Source organism: Eubalaena glacialis, chromosome 3, assembly GCF_028564815.1.
Source record: "Eubalaena glacialis isolate mEubGla1 chromosome 3, mEubGla1.1.hap2.+ XY, whole genome shotgun sequence".
NCBI lineage: Eukaryota > Metazoa > Chordata > Mammalia > Artiodactyla > Balaenidae > Eubalaena > Eubalaena glacialis.
Genome location: NC_083718.1, coordinates 95,198,995 through 95,211,702, shown reverse-complemented (window position 1 = coordinate 95,211,702; position 12,708 = coordinate 95,198,995). Strand labels below are relative to the sequence as shown.

Below are 12,708 nucleotides of genomic sequence, written 5' to 3'. Positions count from 1 at the left end.
TGAAATGCAATATTTTTGGTATCACCTGGAATATGATAGTTAATATAATTCAGTTTTCCTCTTCATTGAAGTGTTTCCTTTAGTACTGAGATGTATTATGTAGTTTCTGGAGAGAAGTTTCTAAAATATTATTAATATCAGTTATTGCATTGTGGTATTCCCAGAGGCACAACTGTTGAGGCCTGTTTACCTCTATACTAAACACCCTCAGAATCCTCAAATGAATTTTTCTTTTGAATTTCTTTCTGACAAGGGGTACTTTGTGCTCTCATTGTCTCTGCATTCTCTCCTTCCCTGCCTCAAATTGGCTGCCCCTAATCTGCTGTGGACTGAATGAACAGTTGACAAGCTTATTAGCTGAAAGAGTAGGTCCTGAGGAAAGGAAAATGCTCAGTGGGAAGTGCATGAGCTTTATTATTTATTACATGGACTTTGTAACTTCAGTTGGTTACTTGGAGGCCTTTTACTTCTGGCTTCTTTTCTGTATTCTAGATTGTTGAGGTTGTTCAGTGATTGAAAAACAGGTTGGTGAGATGTGATTGCATTAGATTTGCTACTAAAACAATTGAGATAATCTGTTAGGTCTGTGGTCTCAAGCAACTTTCCCTAACTTTGAGTAACAAAAAAATATGTGTGTGTGCGTGTGTATTTTAAAAATTTACTTAATTAACTTCTATATAAATTTATTTATTATAAATAAATATATATAGAGAGATATGAATTATTCTTTCTTTGTTTAAGAAGGACTTAAATTAGCTGTCATAAAAGTAACTATTCAAAGAACCTTGCTGGGATTAAAAATATTTAATGTGTAAAATATTTCCTAACCTTTCTAATATTGGTATCAAATCATAGATCTATACCATGAAAACATTTTTTTATTAAAATCTCTAATTTCTCAATAGAAAATATTTAGTCTAACTCATTCTGGGTCATAGGCTTTTTTCAAATTTGGCATTTATCCTAAAGAATATGTACTAGCCAGAAACTAGAACTCGAGGTAGCATTTCCCTCACTAAATTTTTATATCTATTTTTCCCCCTACTCAGGAAAATGAATTATAATGAGCTAACTGAAATCCCATATTTTGGAGAACCAACCACTAATATTACTCTTCTCTCTTTGTAAGTAAATAAGATTTCAGGTCTTTTACTTAAATTATGCATAGTACACAGTTTTTTTGTTTTTGTTTTAGGTACCCTTGTTGTTGATCCTAATTATTTAACATTTTTGTGGTTAAGGGTGGATCACTGGCAATAGCTTCAATATAATCTTTGTTTTGTAGAGTCCATAATATAATCCCAGAAATAAACGCAGAAGCGTTCCAGTTTTACCCTGCTCTCGAGAGTTTAGATCTCAGCTCAAATATAATATCAGAAGTCAAGACATCTTCATTTCCTCGAATGCAGCTTAAATACCTGTAAGTAAAATAGAGTTTAAACTAGATTTAATTTGAAGGGCATGTTTATTATTCATTGATATTTATCTTCCCAGATATGTCTTATTTATTGTGATTTTGATATGCTTATGTGAAACAAACCTAGGTTAGATTTTTTTGTTTTTTTTTCTGCCCTTAAAGAGTACACTATTTTCAGAAAATATTAAGTATCCAGGGTAATTTTTGAGATTTAATTCTGGATTGTGTTTTACTAACAGTTATGTAAAAGGTAAATGGGAGTAGTTTGTTAAACAGTGCTTAACCTGTGTAATGGTGGTGATAATTAGCGTGAGTGCTAGTGTTTTACAGTTTACAAAGCATATTCACACATACTGTTTCAACCCAAATGAAGTAGGTATTATCCTTATTTTGTACTTGAAGAAACAAAGCAGTTAAATGATTTGTAAAGTTGCATACGGTTGCTAAGTGGTAGAGCTGGGGCTCAGTCATAGACTTGAGGCAGCTTTACAGTGGTAGAATGTTTAGTTTCACTGAATTTTTTTTTGTTGTTATCTTGTTCATTTTAGGAATTTGAGCAATAATAGGATAACCATCTTGGAGACTGGTTGCTTCGATAATTTGTCAAGTTCCTTATTAGTGGTAAAGTTAAACAGGAACAGAATTAGCATGATTCCACCCAAGATCTTCAGGCTACCTCACCTCCAATTCTTGTGAGTAACTAAATAGATGGATTATAAGAAGATTGTTTTTTCTTATAGTGTCTGTTTCTTTTTATTATTATTAGGGCAAATCAGCAAACTAGTTTTCTGACTGTAAAACTATTTTTGTTAAAGGGAACTTAAAAGAAACAGGATTAAAGTTGTGGAAGGTCTCACATTCCAAGGTCTAGACTCCTTAAGATCTTTGAAAATGCAGCGGAATGGAATTAGCAAACTCAAGGATGGAGCTTTTTTTGGCTTGGATAACATGGAAGAATTGTAAGTACTATGAACTAGAATAGGAGATTGTTAGGAAGGGAGTATGGGGCTTTTCAGTGCCGAACAGCTAGGATAGTAGCTTTAATTATAACAAAGTACTTTAGCTCTTCCTCCCTTCTCTTATGTGAAATAAATTAAGATTTAAGCTTTGTTATCTAACTGGTATTTTTGTCATCATTCTTCCAAACATTTCATGTGAAAAGTTTATATTCCCTTAATGTTTGGCTGATGAAAATTATCAGGATTTATCCAGAACAGGTATACTATATCTCTTGGTGAGTTGATTTTATAGATATGATATTTTAGACAGTCTTATAGGCTTCTTGCACTAAATCTTAAGAAACATGTACATATTTATGAATAGAATTTGTCTGCTCACTTGGGTTGAGCAAAGGTATATGCCTCTCTGTGCAAGACTTAATGAAGATTTTTGGAATCTTGTCGTTGCATGCCTTGTTGGTTTTTTTTTTTTTAAAGATTTAATTTTATTTATTTTTGGCTGCATTAGGTCTTTGTTGCTGCACGCGGGCTTTCTCTAGTTGTGGCGAGCGGGGGCTACTCTTCGTTGTGGTGTGCAGGCTTCTCATTACGGTGGCTTCTCTTGTTGCGGAGCACGGGCTCTAGGCATGTGGTCTTCAGTAGTTGTGGTGTGCGGGCTCAGTAGTTGTGGCTCACAGGCTCTAGAGCACAGGCTCGGTAGTTGTGGTGCACGGGCGTAGTTGCTCTGCGGCATGTGGGATCTTCCTGGACCAGGGCTCGAACCCGTGTCCCCTGCATTGGCAGGTGGATTCTTAACCACTGTGCCACCAGGGAAGTCCTGCATGCCTTGTTTTGAAACATATTTCCTCCTTTCTTTCTCTAATTCTGCAGAGAACTGGAGCATAATAACCTTACAGAAGTGAACAAGGGGTGGTTGTATGGCTTGCGAATGTTACAACAGCTCTATGTGAGCCAGAATGCTGTTGAAAGAATCAGCCCTGATGCATGGGAGTTCTGCCAAAGACTGTCTGAACTGTAAGTGTGGGATGGCATTTCAGTGGAAGCTGTGAGATAGAGCAGATTGAATAAGTCATTCCCATGGCCAGTAATGAGATCTAATATCCCTCTTTATTAGAAGTTTGAAAGCCCTAAATTTATCATGTAAGTAGAATAAGAATATGAAAGTTGAACTAGAAGAGAGTGAATTTTTTACCTTCCATGTTTCCTGTTTTTAGTGATTTGTCCTATAACCAGTTGACCCGCCTGGATGAATCTGCCTTTGTGGGTCTGAGCTTACTGGAGAGATTGAACTTAGGGGACAACAGGGTCACTCACATTGCTGATGGTGTATTTAGGTTTCTTTCCAATCTTCAGACACTGTAAGTATATCTGTCCTTTTATTTATTTTTTTAAAAATTATTTATTTGTTTATTTATTTATGGCTGTGCTGGGTCTTCGTTTCTGTGCGAGGGCTTTCTCTAGTTGTGGCAAGCGGGGGCCACTCCTCACCGCGGTGCGCGGGCCTCTCACCATCGCGGTCTCTCCTGTTGCGGAGCACAGGCTCCAGACGCGCAGGCTCAGTAATTGTGGCTCACGGGCCCAGTTGCTCCGCGGCATGTGGGATCTTCCCAGACCAGGGCTCGAACCCGTGTCCCCTGCGTTGGCAGGCAGATTCTCAACCACTGCGCCACCAGGGAAGCCCCGGGATTTTTTTTTTTTAATAATTTTTTTAAAGCACTAAAGCAAAACAACTAATCAGTGTACATATTATGTATGTTAATATTTTGCAGTTCTTCTCTCCTATGCCTTGGGACAAGACAGTCTTGCTTATCTCTATCCCTATATGTAAATTTTATGTATCTCTAGCCATTTCAGTTTGTACTTTAATTCTGAGTTAACTAAACAACAAAGCATCTCTTATTGTGCCAGTTACTGTGGAATAAAACACAGTTGCTAGTGTCAGGAATGCACATTTTCTTACTCCTCTGACCTTGAACTACCAGTAGTGTACCAGATCTACCACTTCTCATTTAAAAGGATGCAGGACGTATAGTGGAAACAGCTCTGGCAGGAGACCTCTTCACTGTTACCAATTTGCTGTATGACTTTGGACAGAAAAAACTAACATTTATTAATGATCTGATATGTGCCAGGTGCATTCAGAGTACTGGGATATTATTGCTCTTTTCCATATTGGGAGACTGAGGTTCAGAGAGATTAAATGATTTGTTTAAAGTCATATACCTTGTAAATGTTTGGGCCAGGATTAGAACCCAGGTCTTTTTCCAGGTCTTTTTCATACTAAAGCTCATGTGCTTTTTTTAAAAAAATAAATTTATGTATTTATTTATTTATTATTTATGTATTTTTGGCTGCGTTGGGTCTTCGTTGCTGCGTGCGGGCTTTCTCTAGTTGCGGCAAGCGGGGGCTACTCTTTGTTGCGGTGCACGGTGACTTCTCTTGTTGCAGAGCATGGGCTCTAGGCGTGTGGGCTTCAGTAGTTGTGGCACGTGGGCTCAGTAGTTGTGGTGAGCAGGCTCTGGAGCGCAGGCTCAGTAGTCGTGGCGCACGGGCTTAGTTGCTCTACAGCATGTGGGATCTTCCCGGGCCAGGGCTCGAACCCGTGTCCCCTGCATTGGCAGGCGGATGCTTAACCACTGTGCCACCAGGGAAGTCCCTCATGTGCTTTTCATTTTACTGTCAGACGAACAAAATCACTTAGCGTTTCCTGGGGTTTTTTTTTTTTTTTAAATAAACTTCATTTTTTAAAAATTTATTTATTTATTTGTATTTATTTTTGGCTGCATTGGGTCTTCGTCACCGCACACGGGCTTTCTCTAGTTGCGGCGAGCAGGGGCTACTCTTCGTTGCGGTGCACGGGTTTATTGCTGTGGCTTCTCTTGTTGCGGAGCACGGGCTCCAGGCGCACGGGCTTCAGTAGTTGTGGCGCACGGGCTTAGTTGCTCCGCGGCATGTGGGATCTTCCGGGACCAGGGCTCGAACCCGTGTCCCCTGCATTGGCAGGCGGATTCTTAACTACTGCGCCACCACGGAAGCCCTTTTTTTTTTTTCTTTTTTTTATGTCCAGTGAAGGATGGATATAGGATTAGATGGTTGCAAAAGGCAGTTTCAACTCTAAACTTCTGTTGTTCTGTAAGTTGAATGTTTTACCTTGATCATGGAATATAATTGAATGAAGAGGTATTTTAATGAAATATAGTAATCTCAAACATAGAGCAGAATAAGAGAAAAAGAGTAATTAGTAGAATTTGTAGATTCTTAAGGTTCCTGAACAGGGGACTTTTTGGTCATCAGGTTTAGTTGATAAATGGTCTCAGAAAAGAGGCAGGTTCCCAACTTTGGGACCTAACCATAAGTGACAAAGAAAGCATGATAATTTTGTGAAGGTGTCTATGCATGCACAAGTGTGTGTTTGATGTTTTTTTTTCTTTTTTTTTTAACTTAATGAAGTAGTCCTCCTTTAGATTTGGCCTTGAAAAAGTAAAAGTGATTTCCTTTTTTTAAAAAATTTTTCTCTTTTCTGTGTTATCAGAGGTTAAATTAGATCAGTGCAAACTCAGGAATTTATATTAGATGCAGCTGTAGTCTTTTGGCAGTGCATGGGATGGCAGACAGGTTCTTTTATGACACCACTGATTATTACTTTTAGTATAAAGTTTAGGAAAGTAATTGCAGACGTAAATGATTATCTAATGCTACAAAGATAGTTAAGGCAGAATTAGGAACAGATCTGAGATATTCCGGCTTTAGACCAATGCTCTTGCCAGAGTAGATATACTTCTTACTCACTTTGGTGAGTGAGTTCTATTTATGCTGTTCTGTGGAGGAGAGGGAAAAGTCCTGCAGAGTTGAGCCATCAGTTGTTTCAGTGTTTATTCTTTAGTAAAATAAAATGATCTTTCTTAGCTTTCACTTCAGGTAAAGACATAGCTAAATGGGAAGAGTGATCTCCTATCTCCTTACTGTTATTCACATAACTTTACATATGTCTTATAAAGCAAAAAACTTTGTGCTTTATTATGAGATGACTTAAGGAAGCAAAAGTGATTAAATATCTTTAACTGGCACTTCTTCCATGATGACATGGTGTGGTGCAATTGCATTTCGTCTGAGAATGGAACAGTGGATTTTAAAAGATCCATACTTTTCCTTTTAAAGAAAACAGAGTGATCACTCTAGCACATGGGTATATCATTCTTACTTCCCAGGGGGCATGTTTAATTGCTGTTGAGCTGTGAAGCTCTGTATTGACATTACTTTTTGTCAGCCATTTTAGATTTAAGGGCTCAGGGGAAGGCTTGGATCACCCCAAAATCCCATTAGTCTGAAATCAGATTTGTAAGCCATACCCCCTGCATCTTGAAATCCTCCTGCTCTTTGTAGGGCCCTGACTATAATTTTTAATATGCTAACACAATTACGGGCTATTAGCTAGGAAGATTAATACTCTTAACAGGTTGCTTAATTTATTTATCAAGGTCGGCTTAATTCTTAGCTTACGAGAATTAGTTCTTACATGCTTATCTCAGGTATTCTTTAAAAAGAAGAGTTGGGTGTTTATCATAAATAACTTAACCTTTACTCTAAGGATCAAAATTAAAATTAGCATTGCTATGTCAGAATGATGCCTGATGGTGTAATGGTCATGTTGACTAACATAACCTGTCTATCCCTGACATTTTCATAGAAACTTAAGAAACAATGAAATTTCATGGGCCATAGAAGATGCTAGTGAAGCCTTTGCTGGACTCACAAGTCTCACTAAATTGTACGTACTTATGATATTTATGTATGTCTATGAAGGTATATTTTAAAGAACCAATTGTAGATGTGATTGGATTGTGTCTATTTGCTGTGGCTAGAAAGTCTGAGCCTTCTGGTTCACCCACTAAAGGAAGAAGCTTTGTTGTTTATTAAGGTTTTTGTTTTTTGGTTTGTTTTTCATTTTGTTTTTTTGTGGTGGGGCACTTTCTGAAAGAACATTCCTTATGTCACTTAAAGAGAAGTTATTTATGGAACTAGAATTTTGATTTAAGTAAAAGAAATGCACTGAAACCAGAATTGAACCATGATCTGTTTAATCATGTGAGATTTATGGGTAATTTAGCAAGAGAGGATTCTCTCAAGTAAGAGTTTAGGTCTTCTCCCATAAGAATGTCTCCCAGGCTTCACACTTGTCTGAGTTTCTTTGACCGGATGATCTTTTGCTGAGAAGGGAGAAACTGGGAATGTAATCCAGTTTATTATATGAAAACTACAGGTGTATCTGTGGTCAGGATGGTTGTTTACAGATACCTCACTGAGTGCTGACATCTTAATAGACACATTTATTCTATGCTTCACACTGGTTAATAATAAAGGTTCACGACTTTCTTAAAAATGCATGTTAAGCTTATTTTCACTCGTTATAGATAAATGTTTATTTTAATGAATTTAATTTTGTTTAGTGGAGAGCTTTATTAGAAAGGTCTGTTTGTATTTCAGAATCTTACAAGGAAATCAGATTAAGTCAATTACAAAGAAAGCATTCATTGGTCTTGAATCCCTTGAGCATCTGTAAGTATTTTTCAGCCACTTTGCTCAGTATATAAATAATCTTTGCTCTTAGCAGAGGTTTTCATGACCATTTAAAGTGTTTATATAACTTAATTGTAGAAACGGTGACTGGTAATGTTTCATTTCTCTTCATTTCAGAGATTTGAACAACAATGCTATAATGTCTATCCAAGAAAATGCTTTTTCCCAGACTCGCTTGAAAGAACTGTACGTAACTTAAGTCTTTTTTTGTCACTATTAGATCATTATCCACGCTTGTGCTTAAAGTGTGATGAATGTGACCCAGATGTTTCCCAAAGCACACAATTCAGGCAGGAAAAAAGAAAGTGTTAACATTCAGTTATTTTAGTGGCTGGATGTAATTTAAAAATAACTCAACATTGAGAAGTCCAGAGTGTGTGGCTCCAGGACCTTCTGTTCTTTTCCTGTGTTGCTGATGCATATAGTTAAAGAGACCTTAGCAACGCTGCTTATGCTTTATGTTTACCCTACTGTTCCTTTTTTATTCCCCTCTTCCTTTTTTGACTATTGGAGACATGTGGTCTCTTGGGGTGAGTTACAATTAAGGTATTATGTAATTTTTGGAGGTGATCTAGCACTTTCAGTATAGTGGTCACAGAGGATGTCTCTAATCTGTTCAAACTACTAAAATGTTCCAAAACTGTTGAATAGTTATGATAGAAAAGTACATATCATTTTAACGTTTTTTCATTCATGATTTTTTAAAAATTGTTCTTATTTCCCAGGGGGGATTTCCCAGGGGTGGGGTGGTTAGTTGGGCGTTGCTCTTAATTTTAAACTCTGGTGATTCGGATATTGAGCCACTGGTAAGAATCAACGGGCTATATCAACTTATCTTGCCTTGCCTGAAGGCTACTCAAAGGGAGGTCTGTGGACCAGAGCTGATTCATGACGAGAGAAGGATAGAAATTCAGAACAAGCTTTTTAGAAACTTATAGAACAATTTGACCTTACTGTGACACTTGTGTTGAATTTTATAATTGATCTATAACAGATTGGGAATTTAAAAAACTGGTCCTTCTCCACATATAGTTTGAGATGCACTGGAAGTATGTGAGTTCAAATTGCCTAGGTTTAGATTCTTGCCCCATTCTTTACAACTGTGTGTTTAGCCTAAGACTCAGTTTCCCTTCTCAATATGGGAAGAGCACTGCCCTCAGGCTTATGTGAGGATAAAATGAGATAATTTGTTTATGAAAGAAATGTTTATTGTCATCTGCTATGTAAGGTACTGTTCTAAATGCTAAAAACGCAGTAGTGAACAAGACAAAGTCTCTGTCCTCGTAGCATATTACAATAAATTCTATAAGGAAGATAATTAATAAACCAGTAGGTATATAATATCTCATCAGATAATAAATGTTCTGAAGAAAAAGCTGGGTCAAAGGTGTACATAGTGACAGGGATTGCTATTTTGAAGTAGTGAGGGAAGGCTTTTCTGAAGATAACAGCCTTTGAGCCAGGCCCTTAGTGAGATGAAATGGCAAACCATTTTATACTGGGCGAAGGGCATTCCAGGCACAGGGAAGAGCAAGTGAAAAGGCCCTGAGGAAGGAGCTTGCTTTTTGTGCTTGAAGAACAGCAGAGACACTGGTGCGGCTGGAAGACAAGAGCAAGGGGAAGAATGGTAGGAGATGAGGTCAGAAACATAAGCAGGCCTGATCATGTAGGGCCTAATAGGCCATGAGGAGTTAGGACTTTTTTCCCCCTAAATGCATTAGAAAGCTTTTGAGGGTTTTGAGAAGATGCTCCACACAGAGCCTGGCATATAGTAAAAGGTGAATAACTAAGATAGTAACAAAAGTTAAAATGTTATGGAGATCATCTTTTGTTATTTTCTGCCAGATTTTTTTTTTTTAAATAAATTTATTTATTTATTTTTGGCTGCATTGGGTCTTCATTGCTGCACACAGGCTTTTCTGTAGTTGCGTCGAGCGGGGGCTACTCTTTGTTGCGGTGCGCGGGCTTCTCATTGCGGTGGCTTCTCTTGTTGTGGAGCACGGGCTCTAGGCATGCGGGCTTCAGTAGTTGTGGCACACGGGCTCAGTAGTTGTGGCTCGCAGGCTCTAGAGTGCAGGCTCAGTAGTCGTGGCGCACAGGCTTAGTTGCTCCGTGGCATGTGGAATCTTCCCGGACCAGGGCTCGAACCTGTGTCCCCTGCATTGGCAGGCGGATTCTTAACCACTGCGCCACCAGGGAAGTCGTCTGCCAGATTTTTTTTTTTTTTTTTTTTTAAACATCTTTATTGAAGTATAATTGCTTTACAATGGTGTGTTAGCTTCTGCTCTACAACAAAGTGAATCAGTTATACATATACATATGTTCCCATATCTCTTCCCTCTTGCATCTCCCTCCCTCCCACCCTCCCTATCCCACCCCTCCAGGCGGTCACAAAGCACCGAGCTGATCTCCCTGTGCTATGCGGCTGCTTCCCACTAGCTATCTATTTTACATTTGGTAGTGTATATATGTCCATGACACTCTCTCACCCTGTCACATCTCACCCCTCCCCCTCCCCATATCCTCAAGTCCATTCTCTAGTAGGTCTGTATCTTTATTCCCATCTTGCCACTAGGTTCTTCATGACCTTTTTTTTTTTTTTCCTTAGATTCCATATATATGTGTTAGCATACTGTATTTCTTTTTCTCTTTCTGACTTACTTCACTCTGTATGACAGACTCTAATCCATCCACCTCATTACAAACACCTCCATTTCATTTCTTTTTATGGCTGAGTAATATTCCATTGTATATATGTGCCACATCTTCTTTATCCATTCATCCGATGATGGACACCTAGGTTGCTTCCATGTCCTGGCTATTGTAAACAGAGCTGCAATGAATATTTTGGTACATGACTCTTTCTGAATTATGGTTTTCTCAGGGTATATGCCCAGTAGTGGGATTGCTGGGTCGTATGGTAGTTCTATTTGTAGTTTTTTAAGGAACCTCCATACTGTTCTCCATAGTGGCTGTATCAATTTACATTCCCACCAACAGTGCAAGAGTGTTCCCTTTTCTCCACACCCTCTCCAGCATTTATTGTTTCCAGATTTTTTGATGATGGCCATTCTGACCAGTGTGAGATGATACCTCATTGTAGTTTTGATTTGCATTTCTCTAATGATTAATGATGTTGAGCATTCTTTCATGTGTCTGTTGGCAATCTGTATATCTTCTTTGGAGAAATGTCTATTTAGGTCTTCTGCCCATTTTTGGATTGGGTTGTTTGTTTTTTTGTTATTGAGCTGCATGAGCTGCTTGTAAATCTTGGAGATTAATCCTTTGTCAGTTGCTTCATTTGCAAATATTTTCTCCCATTCTGAGGGTTGTCTTTTGGTCTTTTTTATGGTTTCCTTTGCTGTCGTCTGCCAGATTTTTAAAGTGGCTTGCTTATTTTTTTTTTTTTTTTTTTTTTTTTGGGTCTCTTGAGATATTTTGAGTTATTTCTCCTAAGACTTACTTTAACTTGAAAAGGCACAACTTACTGCATATCAGTATTACCTTTTTTTGGTTGTGATAATCTGAGGGCCAGCAAGAAAGTTTTAACTCTTGTTAAGAGAAATCAGTTTAAAATATAATTTTTATAGTAGGTGAAAGCAAATATCGTAGTTTCATTCTTCAGAGAGTCATTTGGTGATTTTTTGAGTTGGTTTGAACAAGCTGCTAATTCAAGAACTCTAATGCAGCTTATTTACTGAGAAGTTTTAGTTGCTCTTGGTTACTTTAAATTTAAGTCATATTTATAATACGGAATTTCACATCAACATTTATTAAAGTATCTCTTAATACTTTTTGGTATCCTTCACAGTGCTTTGCATAAATACTGGGGAGAGGTGGGAGAGTCAAATATGAATTAAAAATTGTTTTGCATTAAAATTATGTAATCATGGTAGAAAATTAGATAGTTAAACCAAGAGGGAGAGAAAGACCCCAAATCCCCAGTACTCAAAAGACAACCACTGTTGATATTTGATATATATCTATCCATATACTTGCGGAGAGAATGCAGGATATACTCCACTAGGTACAGCAGAGTTCATTAGCATGTGAAGGGTGGAAAGATGCAAAAGAAACAGAAGTGAAGGGAACTAAGTGAATCTTGTGGTATCTGTGGCCAGACACTATGCTAAATGCTTTATTTAAAAAAATTTTTGAGGTAGGTGTTCTTAATCCCATTTTCCAGGAATAGAAACTGAGATTTTGGAGGCATTCAGTATCTTGCCTAAGGTAAGTAGTGGAATTAGGATGTAAGTACATGTCTCATGAGGCAACTTATGTTATACCTGAGAAAGCATAAGTTAGGGCTTCCCTGGTGGTGCAGTGGTTGAGAATCCGCCTGCCAATGCAGGAGACATGGGTTCAAGCCCTGGTCCGGGAAGAGCCCACATGCCGTGGAGCAACTAAGCCCGTGCCACAACTACTGAAGCCTGCATGCCTAGAGCCCGTACTCTGCAAGAAGAGAAGCCACCGCAATGAGAAGCCCGCGCACCACAATGAAGAGTAGCCCCCGCTCGCCGCAACTAGAGAAAGCCCACGCGCAGCAACAAAGACCCAACGCAGCCAAAAATAAATAAATAAAATAAATAAATTAAAAAAAAAAAAAAAGTTAGACCATATCATTCCTCTGTTCTTAACCTTCCGGTGTCTTCCCAGCACACATAGGAAAAAAACAACTCAGGTTCTTTCCTTAGTTTATAAAGCGCTTGCATGGCCTGGTCCTTCTTGCCCATCTCTCTGACCTCATTCCCGTCA

General features: G+C 38.2%; 1 protein-coding gene across 1 annotated transcript in view; it reads left to right on the top strand.

Moving 5' to 3' along the window:
• LRIG2 (leucine rich repeats and immunoglobulin like domains 2) overlaps positions 1-12,708 on the top strand; it is a 63,919-nt gene that overhangs the window by 30,007 nt on the left and 21,204 nt on the right. The window contains exons 3-11 of the mRNA XM_061186169.1: positions 1,050-1,124; positions 1,286-1,420; positions 1,966-2,109; positions 2,233-2,376; positions 3,247-3,390; positions 3,591-3,734; positions 7,064-7,144; positions 7,861-7,932; positions 8,071-8,139. Of these exons, the coding sequence (XP_061042152.1) occupies positions 1,050-1,124; positions 1,286-1,420; positions 1,966-2,109; positions 2,233-2,376; positions 3,247-3,390; positions 3,591-3,734; positions 7,064-7,144; positions 7,861-7,932; positions 8,071-8,139 (1,008 nt within the window). The remainder of the gene's footprint in view (positions 1-1,049; positions 1,125-1,285; positions 1,421-1,965; positions 2,110-2,232; positions 2,377-3,246; positions 3,391-3,590; positions 3,735-7,063; positions 7,145-7,860; positions 7,933-8,070; positions 8,140-12,708) is intronic.